We start from the raw sequence: 23,831 nt of genomic DNA on the forward strand, positions 1-23,831 counted from the left end.
AGTGGCTCCGGATTGGCCTCGTCGGGTTTGGTACTCCGATCTATTATTCCTTCTGGCAGACGAACCTTGGCCTCTTCCGCTACGATCGGACCTTCTACAACAGGGTCCATGTGTGTACCCGGATTTACGGCGGCTTCGTTTAACGGCGTGGCTATTGAGACCGCCATCCTAAGAAGCCATGGAGTTCCTAGGTCGGTCATTCCTACCATGCTTAGGGCTAGAAAACCGGTAACATCAGCGCATTATCATCGCATTTGGAGGGCTTATATCTCCTGGTGTGAAGGTCGTGGATCCTCCACTTCCTCTTTTCATTTACCACGTCTTCTTCTTTTTCTTCAAAAAGGCCTCGATGCGGGGTTACGCTTGGGATCGCTTAAAGTGCAGATTTCTGCTCTTTCTATTTTTTTCCAGCGTCGCCTAGCTCTGATTCCGGAGGTTCAGACCTTTTTTCAAGGGGTACTTAGAATTCAGCCCCCCTTTGTGCCACCCACGGCTCCTTGGGACCTGAATCTTGTTTTATCTTTTCTTCAGTCATCCACCTTTGAGCCTTTGCAGGAGGTGGAATTGAAGTATTTGACTTGGAAGATGATCCTTTTATTGGCCCTGGCTTCGGCCAGACGTGTGTCTGAACTTGGAGCCTTGTCCTGCCGTTCCCCTTACTTGATTTTTCACGAAGATCGGGCGGAACTTCGTACCCGGCCTTCCTTTTTGCCCAAGGTGGTCTCGGGTTTTCATCTGAATCAGCCGATTGTAGTGCCAGCGTTGTCGGACTCTTCTGAGGATTCTCACTCCTTGGATGTGGTTCGGGCACTTCGCATTTATGTGTCCCGTACTGAGGGGCTACGTATATCAGAGGCTCTGTTCGTCCTTTATGATGCTAATCGGCGTGGCTGGCCTGCGTCTAAACAAACTTTGGCCAGGTGGATTCGTCTGACTATTCGTCAGGCATATGTTGCTTCTGCTCGACCACCGCCGGTATCCATTTCTGCGCATTCTACGCGCTCTGTGGGTACTTCTTGGGCGGCACGTAGAGGTGTCTCGGCTTCACAGCTTTGTAGGGCAGCGACGTGGTCTTCGGTTCATACTTTTGTACGTTTCTACAGATTTGACACTTTTGCGGCTTCTGCTTCAAATTTTGGTCGTAGTGTCTTGCAGGGCGTTCAGCACTCTCCCCCCCAGGAGGGTAGCTTTGGGACGTCCCCACTGTCATGAAGCTCCAGTGTCCCCTAGTGGATGAAGGAGAAAACAGGATTTTGGTACTTACCGTTAAATCCATTTCTCCGATTCCACAGGGGACACTGGACGCCCACCCAGTGCTTCTTGCCTGTTCTCAGTTGCTTGTTCTGCTTCAATTCTGTTGCAGTTTGGTCTGTTTTTGTTGTGTGACTGTTTATCACTGCAGCCTGCTGTGTTCTTGCAGTGTGTCAGTATGTTGGATTGTTTCTTTTCCTGTTCTCCTTCTCTGTTCTTCAGTCTGTTCTCCGTCTCCTCTCGGGCTCAGTTCTTTAAAACTGGGGCTGATGGGGCATAGAGGGGGAGGAGCCAGTCACACTTGTAGATTTTTAAAGTGCCAGGCTCAACTCAACCCACCGTCTATACCCCACTGTCATGAAGCTCCAGTGTCCCCTGTGGAATCGGAGAAATGGATTTAACGGTAAGTACCAAAATCCTGTTTTCTTTTTAAGGTGTTTAAAAACTCCTATTTCTCAGCTGGACGACACTACCACCTTGGATAAGGAGGATGCCTGAGGGTAGTTTGGCACATCTTCAAACGGAAATTGTGTGAAATTGAAAACCCCTCCCCTTTACATCCCACTTGCAGTCCAATAGAAGCTCAGTTTAAATTGTGTCTGGTGAAGCAAAATCTTCAAACTGCTGCTGCAGCGCCTGGATTTTATTTTCATTTCTATTTTCTTCTTTATTTTTATGAATTTTTACAGAAATTTTCCATGAAAACTACAGTTTTGTAGCAGTAAAGATTGTGAATAGCGCTCTGTCCACCCCAACTGCTACTATAGAACAAATTTTATTAAGTCTCCCGGGCTAAAGCCTTCATGGTTGGTATGCAATCAGTGACACTGTCCGGTCTCTCACGCTGGGGAGCCGTGGCTGGTACAGAGGCAGCCCAGTCTCTCTATCAGCAATTGAGACATAGGGCCTGATTCAGAGATGGACGCCAATGCGATCACAGCTGCAATTTCATAGCTGCTAATATTAGCAAAGATCACCCAAGTATAAAGACGCCCACTGCTGCCTTCTTACCTGCATGCGATGACGCATACCTGTGTAAATATCGGTAACATTGACGCACATCAATGGCCATCTTGCCATTGTAACAGGTCTTACCTGCCGCAGCCTTGGAAGCTCTTCTGACACGCAGAGCTACGTATGCACTCACGTTGGCTAATTTATGCACACCCATGTAATGGGGTTCAAACGGACACACGCCTGCATTTTTCAGACCACCCCCCGTTGCCACCACGAAACACTAACAACCTGTCACTCACTCTGCGATGGATTACTTTGTGCGTCCGTAATCGCAGTACGATTGCTGCACACGCACAGTGTGGCTTATACGCAATGGCAATCATTCGCTCGATCTGCGTGCGTATTCGCCATTGTGTCCATCTTTGAAACAGGCCCATAGTCTGTAGTCTGGGGGAATCCATTTTAGTGACATGTGAGTGAGCTGCACCTCTAGGTGGGATTTCAAAATTCCATCTTTCTATTCTCCTCAGGTAGTTCATGAGGAGATTCTGAAACTTCCTCCAACTCCTGACTAGACAAGTTTTAAGTCTGTCTAGATGACCAAATTGACTTTCGACATACACCGATAAACCATAACATTTAAAACCACTGACAGGTGAAGTGGATGATATTGCTTATCTCGTTACAATGGTACCAGTCAATAGGTATTAATATTAGGCGGAAATTTAACAGTCCGTTCTAGAAGTTGATGTGTTGGAAACAGAAAAAATGGGCAAGTGCAAGAATCTGAGTGACTTTGACAAGGGCCAATTGTGATGGCTAGATGACTGGGTCAGATCATTTCCAAAACGGCAGATCTTGTGTGATGTTCCCGGTATGCAGTGGTTAGTACCTACAAAGGTAGGACAACCAGTGTACCGGCAACAGGGTCATGGGTGCCCAAGGCTCATTTATTTGTGTTGTGAATGAAGTCTTGCCTGTCTGGACTGATACCACAGAGGAACTACTGTAACATAAATTGATTTAACAGTAAATGCTGCCTACAGTATGGTAGAGAGGGTGTCAAAACAAACCGTGCATCACAGCTTGCTTCGTGTGGGACTTCCTAACCTCCAGATGGCTATTCATCCTTGTTGGACTCGGGGGTGATAATTCCGGTCCTGTTTCACAGCGAGGGACAGGTTATTACTCTACCCTTTTCTTGGTTCAGAAGCCCAATGGGTCTCATCGGCCTATCCTCAATCTCAAGTCTCTAAACAAGTTAATCAGGGTGCCCAGGTTTCGTACGGAAACCCTTCACTCTATTGTCCTAGCTGTGGAACCTGGGGACTTCATGGTATCTCTGGACATTCAGAACGCTTACCTACATGTATATCTCCGGTTTGCTGTCCTACAGCAACGTTTCCAATTTCAAGTACTGCCTTTTGGCAGCACCGTGGGTCTTTACCATGATCAGGCAGTTATGACGACCCATTTTCTTTGTCAGGGGGTAAGACTACTCCTATATTTGGATGACCTCTTACTGTTAGCACACTCCTCCAGAAGTCCTTCACCACCATCTTGAGATAACCATGGCCTTTTTACAAAAACGCTGGTTGATCAACTGGAAAAAGTCTTCCCTGACCCCTTCTCAAAGGATGGTACATCTGGGTGCCCTTCTGGATTCTCAAGTTCAGAAAATCTTTCTGACAGCATTCAAAAACTCTGCACTGCAGCAACGAGTGAGCAGGTTTCTACACAGTCGCCGTGTGTCAATTCTCTCAGCAGAGCAGACCTTGGAGTACATGGTATCCACCTTCAACATGTGGAGTTCGCTCAGTTCCACTTTATGCCCCTACAACGCCTAATCCTCTCCAGGTGTAATGGGCTGCCCCATCTGATCAGATCCCAGATGATGGTTCTCTCTCCGGATGTTCGTCTATCCCTCTCCTCAGGATCCCGGATTGGGTGCTTCTCACCACGTACGAAAGCCTCCGCGGGTGGGGCGCAGTGACTGGCCAGCACTCCTTCCAGGGTCGTTGGACTCCCACCGAGGGGGTCCTACCAATTAACGTCCTGGAGCTCCGAGCCATCTACAGAGCCCTCACTCTGGCTCCGTACATTCTTCAGGGCAGGCCAGTACAAGTACAGTCCAACAATGCCACGGCAGTGGCCTACCTCAATCAACAGGGAGGCACTCGCAGTCGGACGGCAATGGCAGAAGTGGCATGCATTCTCATGTGGGCCGAACGTCCTCTCCCAGCCATCTCCGCAGTGTTAATACTGGGGATCCTCAATTGAGAAGCAGATTTCCCCAGCTATCATGACGTGCACACCGGGGAGTGGTCTCTACACCCAGAGGTCTTTCAGCTCCTGGTGGACAAATGGGTTCTGCCGGACGTGGACCTCATGGCCTCACGGCACAGCCACAAGCTTCCAATGTACAGGTCCAGGACAGTGGACCTCAAAGCAGCCTTCGTGGATGCCTTGTCAGTGAAGTGGACCTTCCATTTGGATCGCTTCCCTCCAGTCTCGCTTCTTCCTTGGGTTCTTCGAAAATTCAAGCAAGAAGGGGGGCACGGTTCTGTTGGTAGCTCCGGCTTGGCACAGACACCATTGGTACTACGATCTTCATAGTCTCGGTATAGACGCTCCTCTCCAACTTCCTCAACGGTCAGACCTTTTGTCTCAGGGTCCCTGTCTACATCGAGACCTGGTCCGTCTTTTTTTGACGGCGTGGCTCTTCAGACATCTCTCCTAAGGTCTAAACGGTTTTCTCGTTTCATGGTCTAGCCCATTCTCAGAGCGCATAAGCCGGCCTCCATCCGGATCTATCACTGGATGTGGCATACATACTTCCAGTGGTGTGCTACCAGATGCTATGACCCTCAGGTTTTTCGGGTTTCTTGGATCCTTGCCTTCCTTCATGCTAGATTGGATCTCAGATGCCTCCTGGCCTCTCTGAAAGTGCACGTCTCTGCTCTGTCCATCTGGTTCCAGCGCTGAATTGCTCCACTGCTGGATCTTCATCTTCCTTCAGGGTGTCCTCCGTATACAACCTCCCTTTGTCCCTCCTGTGACTGTGTGGGATTTGTCAGTGTTTCTCCATGCACTTCAGGGGCCTCAGTTTGAACCCCTTGACTCAGTAGACGTCATATGGCTCACTGCAAAGACTTTTTATTTCTGGCTATTGAATTTGCCTGCAGGATGTCAGCTTTGGGGGCGCTCTCCATTTCTGATCTTTCATCAGGACAGGGCTGTTCTTCAAACTCACCCTGGCTGAGTATCTACGTGGACCGTACTGGTTCCATCAGGAAAACTGATTCCTTCTTTGTCCTAGATGGATTCCACACGAAGGGCTGGCCAGTTAACAGACTCTGGCCAGATGGCTTCATATGTCTATTTCACAGGCTTACACGCAGGCTGGCCTTCCTGTGCCGGATACAGTATCTGCTCATTCTACTCGCTCTGTGGGTACCTCGCGGGCAGCCCGACATGGCACGTCTGCCGTACAACAATGCAAGGTGACCATCTGTCGACACCTTTCTTAGGTTCTATACCTTTGATACATTTGCCTCTCGGGATGCTTCCTTTGGACGCTTGATTCTCCTCCCTGCCAAACCACATCCCTGCCAATTGTCTCCCCTGTGGAGTCCTATGGACCCTGAAGAAGAAAAGGAGAGTTGTGGTAGACTTACCTTTGTTAACTTCGAAGTACATAGGGTCCACAGGGCGCCCGCCCTGACGCACCTGGCTTCTATGGGTTTCTTCTCTTGGTCACCGGTTTCCTTCTCTATTGTGTGAGTGTGATTCTCTAAGTGTACCAGTCTTCCTTCTCTCCTATATTGCTCCTGCCTTGGTCTTGTTGACAAAACTGAATTGCCTCAGGCTGTGGGTGTGGTATAGAAAGGAAATACCGAAGCATTCTGGGTCATAAAAGCTTTATCTGTTGGTGTCCAGTCCTCCTAGCCACCACCTTATACCCCTTTGTCTCCCCTGTGGATCCTATGGACTTCGAAGAAAGAGAGTTAACAAAGGTAAGTCTACAATAACTCTCCTTTTCTTTTGGCCTTATAAAACTCTCAAGTTTAACTATTACCTCAGCTTTGGGAAATTCCCTCGGTAGCAGTGCCCCCAGCTAAGATGAAGGAGCAAATAGCATTTTTGGTTACTCTCCATTAAATCCCTTTCTCTGAATCCAGCTGGGGGGACAGTGCGATCCAACCCTTTTTGCATTATTCTTTAATTCTGATTGATGGTTGTTATTTGAATGTTGCGTTTTTATCTGTTATAGCCATTCTTGCCTAATTGAACTTCGTCCTATTGGTGGGCTGGGTGCAGGTGGGATGTAAAATGGGAGGAGTCTTCAATTTTAAATCATTTCCATTTACCAAGCACCTCAACGCACCCTCTTCACCAAGGTAGCAGGATTCAGAGAAAGCGATTTTAATGGGGAGTAACCAAATATCCTATTTTCAAATGTTATCCTTTTGAAATATCTGTCTAAAAAAACACGCCCAAATCTTGTCCTTTTATATGGTAAAATACCTAATTTATAACAAACTATAACCTTTTTAGACCCATTAGGAGATGCACTGTAGTCATGCTAATTGCTTTGGGAGTAGTGTGTAGCGCCTGATGTTCCCTTGCTATATTTAGGTTATCACTTCTTTTCATGTTGTTATTAGTTTTGTTTATTTAATTAATTGATGCATTTTTGTTTGTACATTTGTTTTATCTGTTAAATATATTTAAAAGATGCCTTGCAAAGAAAAAAATCAAGTTGCTAGAACATAAATGATAAAGCACAGCACTTCTGTTACAGTTCTGCAAACACCCAGAGCAGTACATGTAATGACGGAACAGATTGGACCCCAGGTTTCCAAGTAGAATAAGCGGTGCAGTAACTGCATACTTCTGCCCAAGTCCAAGCAGAGCTCACCTTAACAACGGATAGTGTTTGCGTAATGCGACGGACAAGAGTATTGGTCCCACCAAACCCCATATTTACCAAAATTGACCTGGGCAGTTGCAGTACTTAGAGATTATCTTCTAGCTAGGACTACGGATTTCCTTACAGAGTAGGTTTCCATGTGAAGGTTACACTGGTGCTATAACCAGGCCTTATCCGAATACCAGAAATAGCACGGATGCTCTCATAATGTCGCGATAGAACAAATCCACATCAGCTCACAAATCTGTGTCCGGTAGCCCATCTAATGGACAGGATATGTTTGACAATAGGATACGATAGGAGAGTTGATACAGTACTACTGGGACAGGTATGCTTGGTACAGTAGAAATGGTTGCATTAATTTATTATTTACTAGGAGGTTTCAGGATGTCTTCACTCAGTGTAGTAATTTGGCCATAAAGAGCTTGATTAACTGATTGGCCATTAATCACTGGGTTCAGTGGCGCCTACAGTATGTATTCTATATGCACATGCACCCATTCTCAGTTGCCAAATACCTTAACAGTATGTCTTTGGAGTGTGGGAATAAACCCGAGATCCAGAGACAGTCCACACAATAACCGGAAGAACCTATAAACTCAAGTCTGATAAGACCCTGGATGAAATCGAACCCAGTACTGTGAAGCAGTACTGGGTTCGATACCATGTTTTAGCTCTCTTGGCTTGGTGAGAGAGACTTGGCCAAGAGATGGGTTCTGGATTAATGAAATGAGCACATGTTTACAGAAGGAGTGTAATGTGCCTTCTGAGAGAGTCTGGTTAAGTAGATGAGCTAGAGGAAGAAATGGGAGAGGAAGCCGAGAAGTTTGGTGGAAATAAGGTGATAGGCAGATTGCATGGTGAGTCAGTGAGATGACTGCAGAGATTTTGTCCTTGGTTATGCAAGAAAATCACCTGAGGGTGGATTGATTGGAGAGGATGGGTGAACATATGTGGGGTATGGCTATATTCCATATATGGAGATATCCTGTTGAATGGTCCATGCAAGTCAGAATCAGGCCCCTATATGTGGTAGTTGGATCTGCATTGGCCAGAAATAATGTTAGGAGTGTTTTACTAAAGTGAGAATTGGATCAGGTTTAGAGCATGTAGTGGTATATGTGGTGTACTGTTAGAGGAGGGCATACATTAACCATAAGGTTATCTAGACAGAATTGTGAGATCTTTCTATACCAAATGTTGGTCAATTCTTTCTCCAACCAGAATTCAAAAAAGAATTCTGGAGCTTATCCCCCAACATGTTCTGGCAGGCCATGTGTTTCTAAATTACTACAACATTGCCTACTATCAGTCATTATTGTAGTAGTTTAATTGATGCCCAACTAGGCCATCTCTTTTTTCCTAGGAGACCATCTATCCTCAGCTGCTGATATTCTGTGCTTTACCTCACAGTTTGGATCCTGACAAAGCTTCATTGTCACTTTTCTCCTGTAGATTTTTGTGGGCAAAATACAGAATTTTGTTCCATCAATGATGGCAAGCCATTTTAGCATCAAACAGCCCCAACACATGATGCTGCCCTGATGGTGGTTCACAGTTGGCATTAGACTCTGCTGTCAGAATGCAGTGGTTGGGTTTCTCCAAATACTTTAATTTAAGCCAAAAAATATATATTTTGGTCTCCTAGGCATCCACAGAACATTATTCTGGTAGCCTCCTGATTTATCCAGTTGATTTTTCAAAAACTTTAAATGGGCAGTAATGTTCTTTTCTACTTCAGGGTCCATAGGGGGTCCACAGGGTTGACCTTCGGGTATAGGTTGGGAACCAAATCCGGGCACCACGCAGTTAAAGCTTTTAGCTCCCAGGATGCACTTGGGTCCACTCTCCCTATAACCCCACCCCCAGCCAGAGGCACCTCAGTTTAAGTTGGTGCCCGGCCGGAATCGGGTCACCGTTTAGTGCAGTGGGGAGCTGATTAGCAGCCCCTAAGCTTTATTTTTTCTGAAGGACAGAGTTTTTTATTTTTCCTTTGGATTCTTCAGAGCGGCAGCGTCAGACTGTCCATAGGACGTCTAAGCTGCCGCTCCGTCACCCCGCTGGCGCTGAGACGCCAGTACAGATCTGGGGATCTCAGCGGGACCCCAGAGTCTGTACTAGCCGGACTCTGCGGGAGCCCAGGACTGCTGCCGGATCCACGGGGAGCAGGTAAGGCGCGGGTCACCGCTTGCGGTGATCCGCGCATTTGAAATGCAGTCCTGTGCCTCCGGTCTCTGGGGACAGACCGGAGGCGCCGGCAGTGGCGGCGGGCCCCCCATACCCCGTGTGTCCACTAGACCACCAGGGACTTAGTGTTCGGTGCAGGGAGCCGGCGTCCTGGGGGTTAATAGCCGGCCAGGGGAGACAGCCTTCCCTGTTACAGCGGCTCCTCCCCTCAGCTCAGCGCGCCTTTCAGTATCCATAGTCTGGCGTCGCTGAGCTGCTTCCTCCGCGGGCCACGCTTCCTCTGAGGTCTCCAGCGGCCATTTTCTCTGTGGTGCAGCAGAGATCTCTGGAGATGGCAGTTGGTCCTGTCCCCCTGCGTACCTCACCATCAGGTCAGTGTACACAGAGCTGTAGCCTTCCCAGACACTGAATCTGGGTAAGTTGCATGCAGTGTAATAGTGCAGTATATTATATGACATGTTTATGTATATATGTGTATATCTGCATGGCATGTGACTTATGCTAGTGCTGACTGTACTTTATTCTCTCACCTGTCAGTGTATATCTATCCCTTTCCTTATCTGCCCTAATACAACTGTACTTGGGGTGGTTCTGAGACCTCACATTTATATACTTGTTAATATTTGTGAGGTTTGTCACATACTGTTGCGTGCTGCACGTTGCCATATTTTGAGTGGAACTGTGTGTTGCATACGCTGAAAATGGGTCCCTGCAGCTAATTTTTAGTTTCAGTCAGGACCAGTATAGCGCTGCTTGATCACAAGGCTTGGTCAGATATGTCTGACCAGGAGATAGAGCGTTCTACTGCACCCATTTTTACTATCCTGCAAGCCATGTGCTGCAGGTGTTAGTGCGGAGGATTTAACTCTTAAAGGGTTCTGTATGTGGCGTCATCGGGTGCCGGTCCCTTTCACGACCCCCTTGGGCGGTTTGTTTTCTCGGGATCCTCTTAATTGCGGATCGCCGGGCGGGCCCCATTGTTGTACCTCACTTGGGGTTACTTCACCATACTGCCCTTTTCATCTCAGGGTATCTCGCAGTTTCTTGCACTCTTCCCCTGTGACACAGACTACCGCTCCCTACAGGGGTTTTTTCGAGTATATGAATTCCCCCTGGTGCCACAATAGTCTGTCATGCCCCTTGCAGGGATTACCACAACAGCCACCCTGGGTGGAAGTCGTTTTTCTATGAAACGCAAATTGGCGTGGTGGACGCCCTGTGCTTACTTCCCACTTGGCTCTACCGTGAACTGGATACTGTTTTGGGCTCTTTCCCTCTTACACGGGGGGGGAAGCCTATCTCAAGTATTTTTATCCCTGTTTTAGGGCTGGTAGCAGGTCCATTCTGGTTAGAGTGAATGTTGACCTGCACCTGTATCATACACCCTCAGTATTACGTGCCTTCTGGGTCCCTGTTGCTGACTAGCGGGTGGATCGCAGGGCGGGACTCTGGCTGTTGCCAGATATGAGGTATTACAACAGTGTTTGGTCTCCTGTCCCAAATTCCCTGAGGGTCATCATGAGCCCCTCCTGGGGTGGATGGGCGTGTTACTCGTCGGATTACAGACGTTACTACGCATCCCATTCCTGCGTGGTCGGATACTTCTGATCCGTAGGTGGTAACTCTGCCTGAAATCAGTATACTCGCTTTCAGGGGTTGTTACCCATCCTACCATGGCGATAACATGGTTGGTTAATACTATTGCATACTGAGCTGATGCATTTGTAATGTTTTTCCCCTCCAACACGTCTGGGGTTCAAGTGTATTTGGTCGCTCACGTAATATATGCAGTTGTCATAGGTGGACATGCCTATATTGGATACCAGCTCCAAACTTTCAGAGTTCCGGCTGCGACGGTATCCTCCGTAATACCCTATGGCTGCGCTCTGGGAATGCAGAGGTGCAGATACCATCTATAGGGTATATCTGACCTTGACAGTGGCAGTACAAATTTCCCGCCGTCAGCTATGCTCACTACGGGGCCTCAGACTATTAAGTCTTTTTGTCCTCTGGGTCAGCCTAAAGGTCTGTTTCTTCATAGACTGTCGGCCTTTACAAGGGCCGACATATCCAGTTCCGAGCAGGCCTGGACTGCCAGCCGATCCTGCTTCTGAACCAACGGATATATCGTCAGCCTGACGAGACAGGCCTACCACTGGGAGATGGCGATTTCTCAGTTTGCCCGGTACTAGTGTCTAGTTGCCGCGGCTACGTGGGTAGGAGGGTATGCCCTCTCTTTGCTCAGGCGGCCTATTTCCATGTGATGGTACGCAGGCCCTTATTCGGAACAGGGCCTTACAAATCCAGAAAGCTATACAGTTGTTGCGGTAAGCGGAGCTAATTGGGCCATCCCCACTTTCTCAGCGAGGGACTGGTTGTTCTGCTTTCTTTCTGGTGCGGTGGCTGAATGGTCCTCTTTGGCCTATTCTCTGTCTCAATTCCCCGAACCAGTTCCTAAAGCTACCTGGGTTCAGGAAGCAATCCCTATGCTCCATCATACTATGTTTGGAACCCGGGGACTTTATGGTATCACTGGATATACAGGACGCGTGCCTACGGGTACTTACAGAGACCTTACCTCAGCATGGACTGAGGTTTGCTGTATCACAGCACTTACGATTTTTCGGGCTCTGCCTGTTGGGACTGATCTCAGCCCCACAGGGGTTTACCAGCGTTTTGGATTTTCTGACAGTTCTTCTGTTCAGTATATCCCAATGCTCCTGTACCTGGATGGCCTCCTGCTCTTAGCAGGATCACCGGGGTACTTTACAGCCGGGTCTGGTTGACTGTGGGTTCTTCAGGGTGCAGACGTTTAATCAAGGGGAAAAAAGTCCTCCCTGCATCCCTCTCTGGGTATTCTTCACCTAGGAGCCCTGCTGGATTCTCAAAATCTGAGAATTCTTCTGGCTTAAGACGGCATCTCCACTCTTCCATTAGGAGTACATGGATGTCTGCGCAGTCGCCATATGTCTTTACACTCTGGGATGCATGGTCCACTATTCAGTGTCTGCCTTTGGAAGGGTGGAATGGGCTCAGTTCCATTCCAGGCCTTTCCATAATTGGCTTATCTCCAGATGGAACGAGTTTTTTCTGTCGGATCACTGTTCAAACGATGATGCTCTCCCCGGAGGCAAGTCGGTCCCTTTTCGGGTGACTATGGCCATCTCGTCCAGGGTATTCTTTGCTAAGGACAGTGTCTGGTTCGCATCCATTTCAGTGCAATTGGATGTCTGTCGATTCCACCCTGTCAATTAACTTGTTGGAACTTTAGCCTGTCTTGGGCTTCACTCTGGCATAGCCCTTGTTTCCAGGTGAACCTGAAAAAGTTCAGTCCGACAGGGTCAGAACAGTGGCTTCCTTTTTAGCAATACTGTTCGTTGGGTGGCAATGTCAGGTATGTCATACATTCGGGCATTGTCTGAGGGTCTCCTCCCGACCATCTCGACAGTGTTCATTTCGGGTGCTCTCCATTGGGAAGCGGGAGTCCTCAGCCGTTACGACGTGCATCCCGGGGACTAGTCTCTTCCCCAAGAGAGGTTTCATCTCCTGGTGAGCAGGGGGGGGGGCCCTCCTGAGGTGGCACTCATGGCCTTCTGACTCTATCACACTATGGTGTTACAGTCCAACTCTGGGGATTCTGAAGCAACCTTCAGTGACTCTTTGTCGGTGAAGGGGTTCTTCCAATTTGCGTACCTGTGTTCTCCAGTCTCCATTCTTCCTCGAGGGAAGTGTTTCAATAGAGACAGAGATGCTTTCCTGCTGGTGGCTCCTGATTGCCCCAGATGTCAGGGGTACTTGGTTTTTCGGAGTCTCTCCATCGATACTCCATTCCTGATGCTTCGCTACCCAGACCTGTTGTCTCAGGGTCCTGGGGTTTGCCTTGGACCTGGGTCGTTTGTCTTTGACTACGTCCCTATAGTGGTCTTACGGCTTCCATGGCTTTGTCATCGTTGGAATGATTGGAGCACATGGATCAGCTTTTGCTGGGACCTACCACAATCTGTGGCAGCCATAATTCTTATGGTATTATACCTATCAATACGATCCTCTGGTGTCCAGGATTTCCAGATATTCTGGCATTCCTTCCGGCTGGCTTGGGTTTCTCCCTCGGCCTGGCCTTCCTGACAGTGCAGATCTCTACACTGTCAGTATGATTAGGTTATGGAATTGCTCCGCTCTAATATCCAGTTCATCCTTTGGAGTGTTTTCTGGATCATGCCTCCATTTGTCCTCCCTAGGGTCTCCTTGGGAGTTAGGAGTGGTTCTTCGTTAACTCCGGGGAAAGTTAATGGAACCGCTGGTTGTAATAGCCATTACATGGTCTATTGCTTTGGCTTTCTCTCTTTCTATCAGGGAGTTTATATCAACCAGGTGAGTGTCGGAATTGGGAGCGTTCTCAGGTGGCTCCCTCTTCTGGAGGGCATCTTGTTAGGGTGTGAGTTGCTCTCACCCTGTGTTTCTTCTTAGTGATTTTCAGGTTCCATATTATTCTGGAACTTATGGTGCGGCCATTCAGTCCCCAGTCCTCTCGGCTGGTGTGGCCTCATTGACTGTGGTCCGGCCTCTGTGGATTTATGTGATCCATTCAAGTTCCTGACGGAAATCGGACTCCTTATTGGTGGTCTGAGATTTCTGGTTTTAACAGGAAAGGATGGCCGGCCTATGGGCCATATGTTGGCTGGACGGCCTCGTATGTCTTCTTCAGGGGCCTACCCATGGGTAGGCCTTTCTGTTGTTGCTGCTTGTTTTTTTCTCGGGCCATGTAACCCTCGTGGGTGGCTTGCGGTGGCGCCTTGGCTGGTTTGCCTTGCTAGGTGGCCACCTGGTCTTCTGTCTACACCTTTTTAAGGTTCTAGGCATTGTTTTCCTTTGCCTCTCAGGATGCTTCCTTTTTGGCGGCGGATTCTCCTCTCAGCACAGGAGCGTCCCCTCCCTTGGTTGAACTGCTTTGGGACATCCCCAAGGTCAACCCTGTGGACCCCCTATGGACCCTGAAGTAGAAAACAAGAGATATGGTAAGAACTTACCTTTGTTATCTCTGTTTCTACGAAGTCCATAGGGTCCACAGGGCGCCCGCCCTGACGCACCTGGCTTCAAATGGGCTGTGTGACTGGTCACCGGTTTTCCGTCTCCCATTTCTGTGAGTATGGTTATCGAGTGTTCCAGTTTTCTCTCTTTTTTTCTCCTCCTCCGGCCTTTGGCTACTTACAAACTGAGGTGCCTCTGGCTGGGGGTGGGGTTATAGGGAGAGTGGACCCAAGTGCATCCTGGGAGCTAAAAGCTTTAACTGCGTGGTGCCCGGATTTGGTTCCCAACCTATACCCAAGGTCAACCCTGTGGACCCTATGGACTTCGTAGAAACAGAGATAACAAAGGTAAGTTCTTACCATATCTCTTGTTTTCTCTATCTAGACGTGGCCTCTGTGACTCTGTCTGAGAACGTAGTCGCTTTCACGTTCCCTCCTTTAAACACACACACACGGTGGATTTGTTTGCATTCACTTCAGGCCACGTCTTTTAACAACCAGGAACACCCATCGCTTTGCCTCTTGGTTCCTGATACCTTCTCTCGTGTACGCAACAGCGCCTTTGTGCTCATGGGGGTTTTCAGAATATTTTCTGAACGCACAATAGCAAATAATCGATTAACTATGTAAACATCTGCATTGTGTGCTTTGCGTGCACCTGGCAATCTAGCCCTAAACCTGTAATATCTTCTCTATTTGAATTGCAAAGTTTTATTATGAGAGAAACTGTTGAAGGCCCAGACCTCCGAATGCAGAGCCACACTTATCGGCACCGTAGTAAGTCAGTATTCACTATTTCTGGTAATCAATGAGTCTGTAGCAGCACAGTCATTCCATTATAATATATAAAGTTATTGTTTGAGATTAATACTGCTACTAGTGTTACACGCTCTTCTGTTAATGAAGTTATCCATGGCAGCACTTGTACAGTCTCGGCAGCCAATAGCTATCTTATCTTTCTTCTCCCGTGAATATAAGTCGCCTGAACTTGTTGGTCTGTACAAGCTCCAAAAGGTGTTTGTGTACTTGTCCATTACTTGGTCCACCTCCTCTACATGCTACCAGCCAAGAAGGCACTTGACTTCAGGCTTGTGGCTGTAACTGCCAGCATTGGTCACTGGGAACTGAGAGCTTGTCAGAGGCACACTGAGAGGGAGATGTACTAAGCCATGGTGAGAGATAAAGTACCAGCCAATCAGCTCCTAACTCACTTTTCCACGTGTTTGAAAAGTGACAGGAGCTGATACACCTAAATGTTTTACATGGCTACTTATACTTACATTACAAACCATTTATCCAAATAGTATTAGGATAACATTGTAATTGTTAATCAAACTGGAACTCTGGTTCAGTGAATCTTCTCCGCAGCACAGCCCAGTCTTCCTCATCTCATGCTTTTATCAATAGTCCTCACTTTGCTTCATTTAGTACTTATGCCTGTTCTTTCTCACACTGCTTCTAGGAGGAGGCAGCTAGATGGGCACGAGAAGAGGAGGAGGCTGCACAGCGTCTGTTAGAGGAAGCACGAATACGGCAGGAGGAAGAGGAGCGCAGGAAGCAAGAGGAGGCTCAGAGACAGAAAGAGCTTCAGCGCCAGAGGCAGCAGCAACAGGAAGCACTTAGGCGCTTGCAGCAGCAACAGCAGCAGCAACAACTGGCACAGATGAAGGTTGTGGCAAATCTTTAGGCTGCTGTACTAACTCTGCCCTTATTCATTAGCTGCATTCAGTCCAGAAATATGTCCTTTTTTTTTTTTTTTACTTTAACTATCTAAAAGCGGGTGGTTAGACAAAAAATAATATAGAAATAACTATTTCTTGCTTCTAAAACCATAAAATGCATACACCTTTTTTATTTCTTTATTTTTTTAAGAATAAAATTGTGTAAAATGGTTGTGGCATGTCGTATGTGCTTACATTATAACCGATGGCCATTTTTTTCCCAGTTACCTTCTTCATCCACTTGGGGGCAGCAGGTGAATTCTGGAGGATCCTCTACGTCAACATTATCTTTGGCTGAGATACAGAAACTGGAAGAGGAGAGAGAGCGGCAGAAGCAAGAAGAGGTGTGTACAGGCTAAAGGCCATTAGGAATGCCTTGGCTTGTTATATATCCCTTTTTGGTTTAACATTTCAAAGTGTCTATGCTGTTTTTGATGCAATAAAATCTCTATAAAATTAATATATAGTGATCCTCAAAAAAAAACAAAAAAACTTTCTCTTCTCCCCTTGAATAAGGATCTTTGTTTTGGCATGCACTCACCTCCTCATTACCAATATGATACAAATAAGTAGCAGACTTACAATTTAACAAATACAAATCTCCCGTCAAGTTAAACATGAATGTGATGAGGACAGGGCAGAGTCTTGGAAAAAGTTTTCTTTCAATAATGATTGATTGCTAAATTAAATTACGCATGAATTACACTAGCATACAGATCAAACATTCTAGCCTGCCCATTGCTGCTGCTGCAAGAAAAGCGAAATGGAACAATGACACATTTTTGGGGTGGTTGGGAGCACTGTGACACATTTTTGGGGTTTTTTGAAGCACTGTGACACATTTTTGGGGTTTTTTGAAGCACTGTGACACATTTTTGGGGTGGTTGGGAGCACTGTGACACATTTTTGGGGTGGTTGGGAGCACTGTGACACATTTTTGGGGTGGTTGGGAGCACTGTGACACATTTTTGGGGTGGTTGGGAGCACTGACACATTTTTGGGGTGGTTGGGAGCAGTGTGACACATTTTTGGGGTGGTTGGGAGCACTGTGACACATTTTTGGGTGGTTGGGAGCACTGACACATTTTTTGGGGTGGTTGGGAGCAGTGTGCCACATTTTTTGGGGTGGTTGGGAGCAGTGTGCCACATTTTTTGGGGTGGTTGGGAGCAGTGTGACACATTTTTTAGGGTGGTTGGGAGCAGTGTGACATATTTTTTGGGGTGGTTGGGAGCAGTGTGCCACATTTTTTGGGGTGGTTGGGAGCAGTGTGACACAGTTTTTAGGGTGGTTGCGAGCAGTGTGACACAGTTTTTAGGGTGGTTGGGAGCAGTGTGACACATTTTTGGGGTGGTTGGGAGCAGTGTGACACATTTTTTGGGGTGGTTGGGAGCAGTGTGACACATTTTTGGGGTGGTTGGGAGCACTGACACATTTTTGGGGTGGTTGGGAGCAGTGTGACACATTTTTGGGGTGGTTGGGAGCACTGTGACACATTTTTGGGGTGATTGGGAGCACTGACACATTTTTGGGGTGGTTGGGAGCACTGACATTTTTGGGGTGGTTGGGAGCAGTGTGACACATTTTTGGGGTGGTTGGGAGCAGTGTGACACATTTTGGGGTGGTTGGGAGCACTGACACATTTTTTGGGGTGGTTGGGAGCAGTGTGCCACATTTTTTGGGGTGGTTGGGAGCAGTGTGACACATTTTTTGGGGTGGTTGGGAGCAGTGTGACACATTTTTGGGGTGGTTGGGAGCAGTGTGACACATTTTTGGGGTGGTTGGGAGCAGTGTGACACATTTTTGGGGTGGTTGGGAGCACTGACACATTTTTGGGGTGGTTGGGAGCAGTGTGACACATTTTTGGGGTGGTTGGGAGCACTGTGACACATTTTTGGGGTGGTTGGGAGCACTGACACATTTTTGGGGTGGTTGGGAGCACTGACATTTTTGGGGTGGTTGGGAGCAGTGTGACACATTTTTGGGGTGGTTGGGAGCACTGTGACACATTTTTGGGTGGTTGGGAGCACTGACACATTTTTTGGGGTGGTTGGGAGCAGTGTGCCACATTTTTTGGGGTGGTTGGGAGCAGTGTGACACATTTTTTGGGGTGGTTGGGAGCAGTGTGACACATTTTTGGGGTGGTTGGGAGCAGTGTGACACATTTTTGGGGTGGTTGGGAGCAGTGTGACACATTTTTGGGGTGGTTGGGAGCACACTTAATAACAATTGTATTACTTGCCATCTGCTGGTTGCATTGCCATACAATGTTTTATGCTCTTTATCTCAGCAACGACGACAGCAACAGGAGTTTAAATCTGTGCAGCAGCAACAGCAGCAGCAGCAAAAAATGCCTGGCTGGGGCAATGTGAGCAAATCTACTGGCAGCATGAAGTCTCTCCTGGAGATTCAACAGGAAGAAGCCAGGCAAATGCAACAGGTGCAGCAACAGGGTGGCCGTGGCCGACCAGCAAACATCACGCTTCCACCTGCACCTGCTGCTTCTGTAAGTATCGCAATCCAGTAATAAAGGATCACAATATAACAGCTTGCTGTTGCTCTGTTAGAAGTGCTGGAAGCGGCGTTTCTCCTTGAAATGTGACTTGTACAGAACGGAGACAGTTTACAAAAGGCATGGCTCTGAGTTAGATGCATCTGCAGCCACTTTTCCGCCCGCTTGCGGTCTTAATAATGGGACTATTCTCCAGTCTATACCGATTGTGCCCAATGCATGCGGATGGCCAGCCCAGCCCAATGTGTTTTTCCGTCTGTAGCCAGTATTGGTATCGGTACTTAAGCTGCGTACACACCTATACAATCACGCTTTTGCTGCAGTTTTACTTTTAAATTTCAATTCCGTTTGGAAGTCCTGATCACTGTGCCGATACCCGCATACACCTATACAATCTGACTTGTCATCTCGCACCCCCATGTGTCTAAAATATCTGCTGGAGAGACACAAAGGCTGCACTGCTGCTGGAGGAGTATGGACGGAAGTGTCAGAATGATCAGAAATACATACACACTACAGCCATGATCAAAAGGTTTGAGAATGACACAAGTATTGGTTTTCACAAAGTTTGCTGCTTCAGTGTTTTTAGACCTTTTTGTCAGATGTTACTATGGTATACTGAAGTAAAATTACAAGCATTTCATAAGTGTCAAAGGCTTTTATTGACAATTACATTAAGTTTATGCAGAGAGTCAATATTTGCAGTGTTGACCCTTCTACCAACTGTGCATGTTTTGCAGGTTTCTCACAGAATCACAAGTGATATAATTAGCTCCACCTGTGGATCTTTTCTAATGTGTTAGTAATGAATACACCTGTGCACCTGCTAGGTACTGGAAAACGTGAACTGTTGGTAGCTCACGAGGACTGAGGTTGGCTACTCCTGGTCTAAAGACACCGAAGCAGCAAACTACGTGAAAACCAATACTTGTGTCAATCTCACAACTTTTGGCCATGGCTGTACACTTTTTGTCTGATATACTGTCACATCGGATGAAAATAAAACTCTCATAAAATCTGATCTCTCGATGTGACCAGTTCTCTTCCCAGACACGGCTGGGTCATTTTATATACATTGGCATGTTAGTTGTGAAACCAGACTTGTAGAAGTAACTTTTCCATTCCTAACCTCTTGATTACACGTGTTTTGTGTTATTTTATTTATGCTATTCGTTTATATGTGATAAAATATCTCATTCATTTTTGTTATTGATGAATGTATTTATAAAGTATGTGTGTGTATATGTATGTCTGTGTGTGTGTGTGTGTGTGTATGTGTGTGTGTGTGTATATATATATATATATATATATATATATATATATATAAATTATATTTATTTATTTTACCACTGGCTATTGTACTCATTGCTGTATCTACATTTCTAGTAAGGTTTCCTGTCCTCTCTTTTGTAGCAGCATCATAACACTAACAATACCGTTAGCAGCTCTGGAAGTTCTGTGTGGGGGAGTCTGAATAACAATCTGAGCCCCCAATGGTCGACTGACTCCATTAGCAGTATCTGGAGTAGCCCAGAAAACAAGGTGTCTAGTGGTGGATTCTGGGATGATGCTGTGAAGGTGGTAGCACCACGAAACACCTTAAATAAGAACAAGAGCAATTCCAGGTAAAAAGTGATTTCTTGTATGTACATGTATTTTATATGGTTTCGAGAAAAGGATGTTTTCTAAAATCTATGAAATAAATACAGTAATCTGATTTCTCTTGCAACCTCTGGGACCCTGAACTGCGGGTGGGTGCACCCAGGAGCTTCTGAGCTCTGCACATTCCGTCCAAAACTAGCGTCGTATGGTGCGAAAACATTGATTGTATGAACAGGTGGCTGTCCGGCACAGCTGCTCAGCTCTGGCTCCATGCTACGCTTCCCGGAATGGGGTCACCGGTGTGGTAGAGTGATGAGCTTTTAACCCAGTTGCTGCTGAAGGTTTTCTCACCCAGGTCAAGTCCTGATGAGTTTCCTAAAATTAACCATTTTAGGACAAATCAGACTTACTCTGGAGGTGCGAGAAATCTCCACGTCCCATAATTGATTGGCTGAACCCTGTGGCTGCAATTACATTCCCCCCTAAAACATTAAAAATAGTTTTTAACCCCAATTTTTTTTTTTTTTTTTCAAGAAAGGGAACAAAAATGAACCCTGATTTTGTTCTACGTCTTATAAACCCAACAAATACATTGTGGTTCTAGTTTTGTCAATAATCCATCTTTCTGAAATAGTAAAAAGCAGGGCTTTAGTAACCCCCCAAACTCTTCCTTCCGCCCCCATACCACCATAATCTGTGTGAACACACCGAGAACGGACACCAGGCTGGAAGGAAGATCCTTAATTGGAAATGTTGAGACCGGACTGCAAATCTGTGAAGAAACTAATGGTGTATACACACGGTCAGATTTTGTGTCCGAACTGAACGATAACTATTTTAAAAATCGTTCATATCTGAAAGACAATTTGACATGTTGGCCTGTAACGATGGACGATGAGCGTTCCCGCATGTCAGATAAGGATATCTGACATAGTCTGTGTTTGCAGTCAGATTTTTACAATTTCATTCATTTTAATACGGTCTGAAATCGTTTGTAAAAATCGTTCAGTCGTTCATCTGGCAGATCTGACCGTGTGTATGCACCATAATGGTTTTTCCCAGACCAGCATACACAACATGAACTTCTACAGTTCCATGCTGGCATTAGTCCTATATTAGAGATTACATCCAGACGCTGTCAACACCAGTCTGGGTGTTCAGAGTCTTAAGGTTCTAATTGGGCCAGAGTTAATTATCTGGTTTCTGGACTAAGAAGATGTTCAACTTATACCCCATTCGTTACTGGCAGGCAATCACTGGAATGAACGCCCCTATCATATTGTCCTAATGGCTTCCTTTGTTGCCCTGTATTTTACTAGGCGTACAGAATGCCAAATGTTGAGTGTTTGTCAGCCAGCCCAAGCCTGTATCCCCCCATTGTCCTCCTGAGGGTCAGAGAATTGTCTCCTCGATGTCTGGCCTATTGCTTTTACCTACAGTGCAAAAAACGAAACCTTCCATTACTAAACTGGATATATTTACTGGCAGAAAATAACTCTGTCCACGATTCACTCTGCCAGTGATCTTCTCTAGTTCCAAATAAGACCTTTCCTGTAAATGCAGCAACTGAAGAGCCTTGTTGGATAACACAGCTGGCTTCCAAGCTTTAAGCCAGTAGGTATGGCACACACAGCCACTGATGTGTATTTCTAGCTCCAATATGCCCAACATTACGAGCTCATCCCCTGATGTTATTCATTAAGGCCTGGGTCTTCTGGGTTGCAAAGGCTTCCCCAAGCCTTTTATCACTGCCATTTTATTCCATGTGGAGAGACCCCAGTTGCAACATATATTGACTTAAGGATTGTCTTGAATTTCCCATCCCTGAGATCTGCGGCATTTGGGATAGTAGTGGTTTTGGACAATTACACTAAAGGTGGCATCCACATTGTGTCATAATCCCATTTATCCTGTGTACACGCTAGGAATTTGCATGACAACTGAACCTGTGATATGGTTTTGCCCATGCTTTTAGTTCTCTCGCTGAATGAAAGGAAATATCTTGCTGTTTTGGGGAGGTGGATTAATGTCAAAGCATAAACCACAAAAGGATTTCTTGATCGTGTTTATTACATTAATGACACATTTGCTATTAGTTGACTTTCTTGGCGTTTCAATAAAAAAACTTTTTTTTTTTTTTTTACCATGTTAGGTAGATTTTATTTGCCGAGTCAGGAGGGATAAGCAAACTAATGGTAGTTTTCAGAACAATCAAAGTGTGAGTAGTTCAGACTTTGTGTGGAAAATTTACAGTGACAAACTTCCCCCAGGACTGTCTATACCCCGGCGTCAGTCCCCCCCCTAGTATGTAAGCATAAGCAATTCATAGAATTAGTCAGCTTAGGTTGTAAAAGTTGTGGTGAGAGTTTGGGATAACTGCACTGAATAACTTGATTTTTATACAGGGGCACTTAGATTTTAGGAATCTCGCATGGTTTGTTCAGCTGGTAGTCCCAAACAGAAGTATTGTGGGCTTGTGATGCCAGTTCTGACTGTGCCATTCCTCTGTCTTCTCAGCAAGCCGTCAGGGGTGAATAGCCGGCAGAGCAAGAAAGTTGAACAAGAAGAGAAACTTGTGAAACTATTCCAAGGAGCCACTAAGTGTTCCGATAGCTTCACCCAGTGGTGTGAGCAGACACTGCATGCGCTCAGTACTGCCCACAGCCTGGATGGTGAGTGAGGTTATTCTTATGAAGTCATACTGTACACGTTTTGGTTTTCTTTTTTTTTTTTTTTTTCTTGAGATGTGGATTTGGCTTTTTTTTATTGTTTACTTTGTAACATTTACTTCTATGAACGGATAAAAGTAGCTGCATGTAGCATGAGCCATAGGGATCCAGTGACCCTTTCGGGGGCAGATTCAATAGGGCACGGGGTGAGCCACGCAGGGAAAAGCTCCAGGTTTCACGCCTTGCGCTAATAAATAATTCTGCCTTTTCCCTCGCACAGTAACAGATATATTCCGCTTTAAGTGCTGCAAGGTTTCCCAAGGTGTGAAACACGGGGCTGCATTTAATGCAGATTTTCCTTGCAGCTCCTGAGGCTGAGGAAAACAAATCCGCATTATGGGCAGGTATACAGCACCTAATTACATAGATTCAGGCTGTCATTTAGCCGCTAGGTAAAATAGGATGTTTGGTCCTTCTTAGCCCATTTCCAATACGGACTTCTAACATTTGAATTCTGTACTTAAAGTTTTAGACTGTGAACACTTTTGTTTCTCATACAAGCTGGTGGCAGGCTTTAAGGTATTGCTAAAAAACACACAGCGCTCTTAAAGTATCATTAAAACACATCTAAAGCGTGCGTATGTTTTACCCATTCCATTAGCGCATACAGTATATGAGACCAAGTCCTTGGTGTTTATAATAATCCCCCCCCCCCCCCCCCCCCATTTACACCACCCTCCATGTATTGCACCACTTATCTAGTCACTGTATTGGCTCCCTGTGGTCAGCCTAGTGGCAGGGCCCAGATGACTGCAGAATACAGTGAGTACAGTGTTTTGCTGCACTATTGGATTACTGTCTCTTGTTTGGTTGGCATGTTATCATGGTTTACTTTAGCAGTTGTTTTTTTTTTTAATCACCAATGATCACTGGCTTATCCTAATGTACTGTAAAAATGCTGTTCTGCACTAATA

The 23,831-nt window shown here is 46.3% G+C and overlaps 1 protein-coding gene across 8 annotated transcripts in view; it reads left to right on the forward strand.

Annotated features, from left to right (window-relative positions):
- The window catches only part of GIGYF2 (GRB10 interacting GYF protein 2), a 183,010-nt gene that overhangs the window by 153,190 nt on the left and 5,989 nt on the right, over positions 1-23,831 (forward strand). For all 8 annotated transcript variants that reach the window (XM_088479253.1, XM_088479254.1, XM_088479255.1 and 5 more), the window contains 5 exons: positions 15,818-16,024; positions 16,301-16,420; positions 18,365-18,580; positions 20,000-20,211; positions 22,706-22,860. In XM_088479253.1, the coding sequence (XP_088335379.1) occupies positions 15,818-16,024; positions 16,301-16,420; positions 18,365-18,580; positions 20,000-20,211; positions 22,706-22,860 (910 nt within the window). The remainder of the gene's footprint in view (positions 1-15,817; positions 16,025-16,300; positions 16,421-18,364; positions 18,581-19,999; positions 20,212-22,705; positions 22,861-23,831) is intronic.

The sequence above is a fragment of the Taudactylus pleione genome, unplaced genomic scaffold (assembly GCF_031769625.1).
Source record: "Taudactylus pleione unplaced genomic scaffold, aTauple2 ptg000229l, whole genome shotgun sequence".
Lineage (NCBI taxonomy): Eukaryota > Metazoa > Chordata > Amphibia > Anura > Myobatrachidae > Taudactylus > Taudactylus pleione.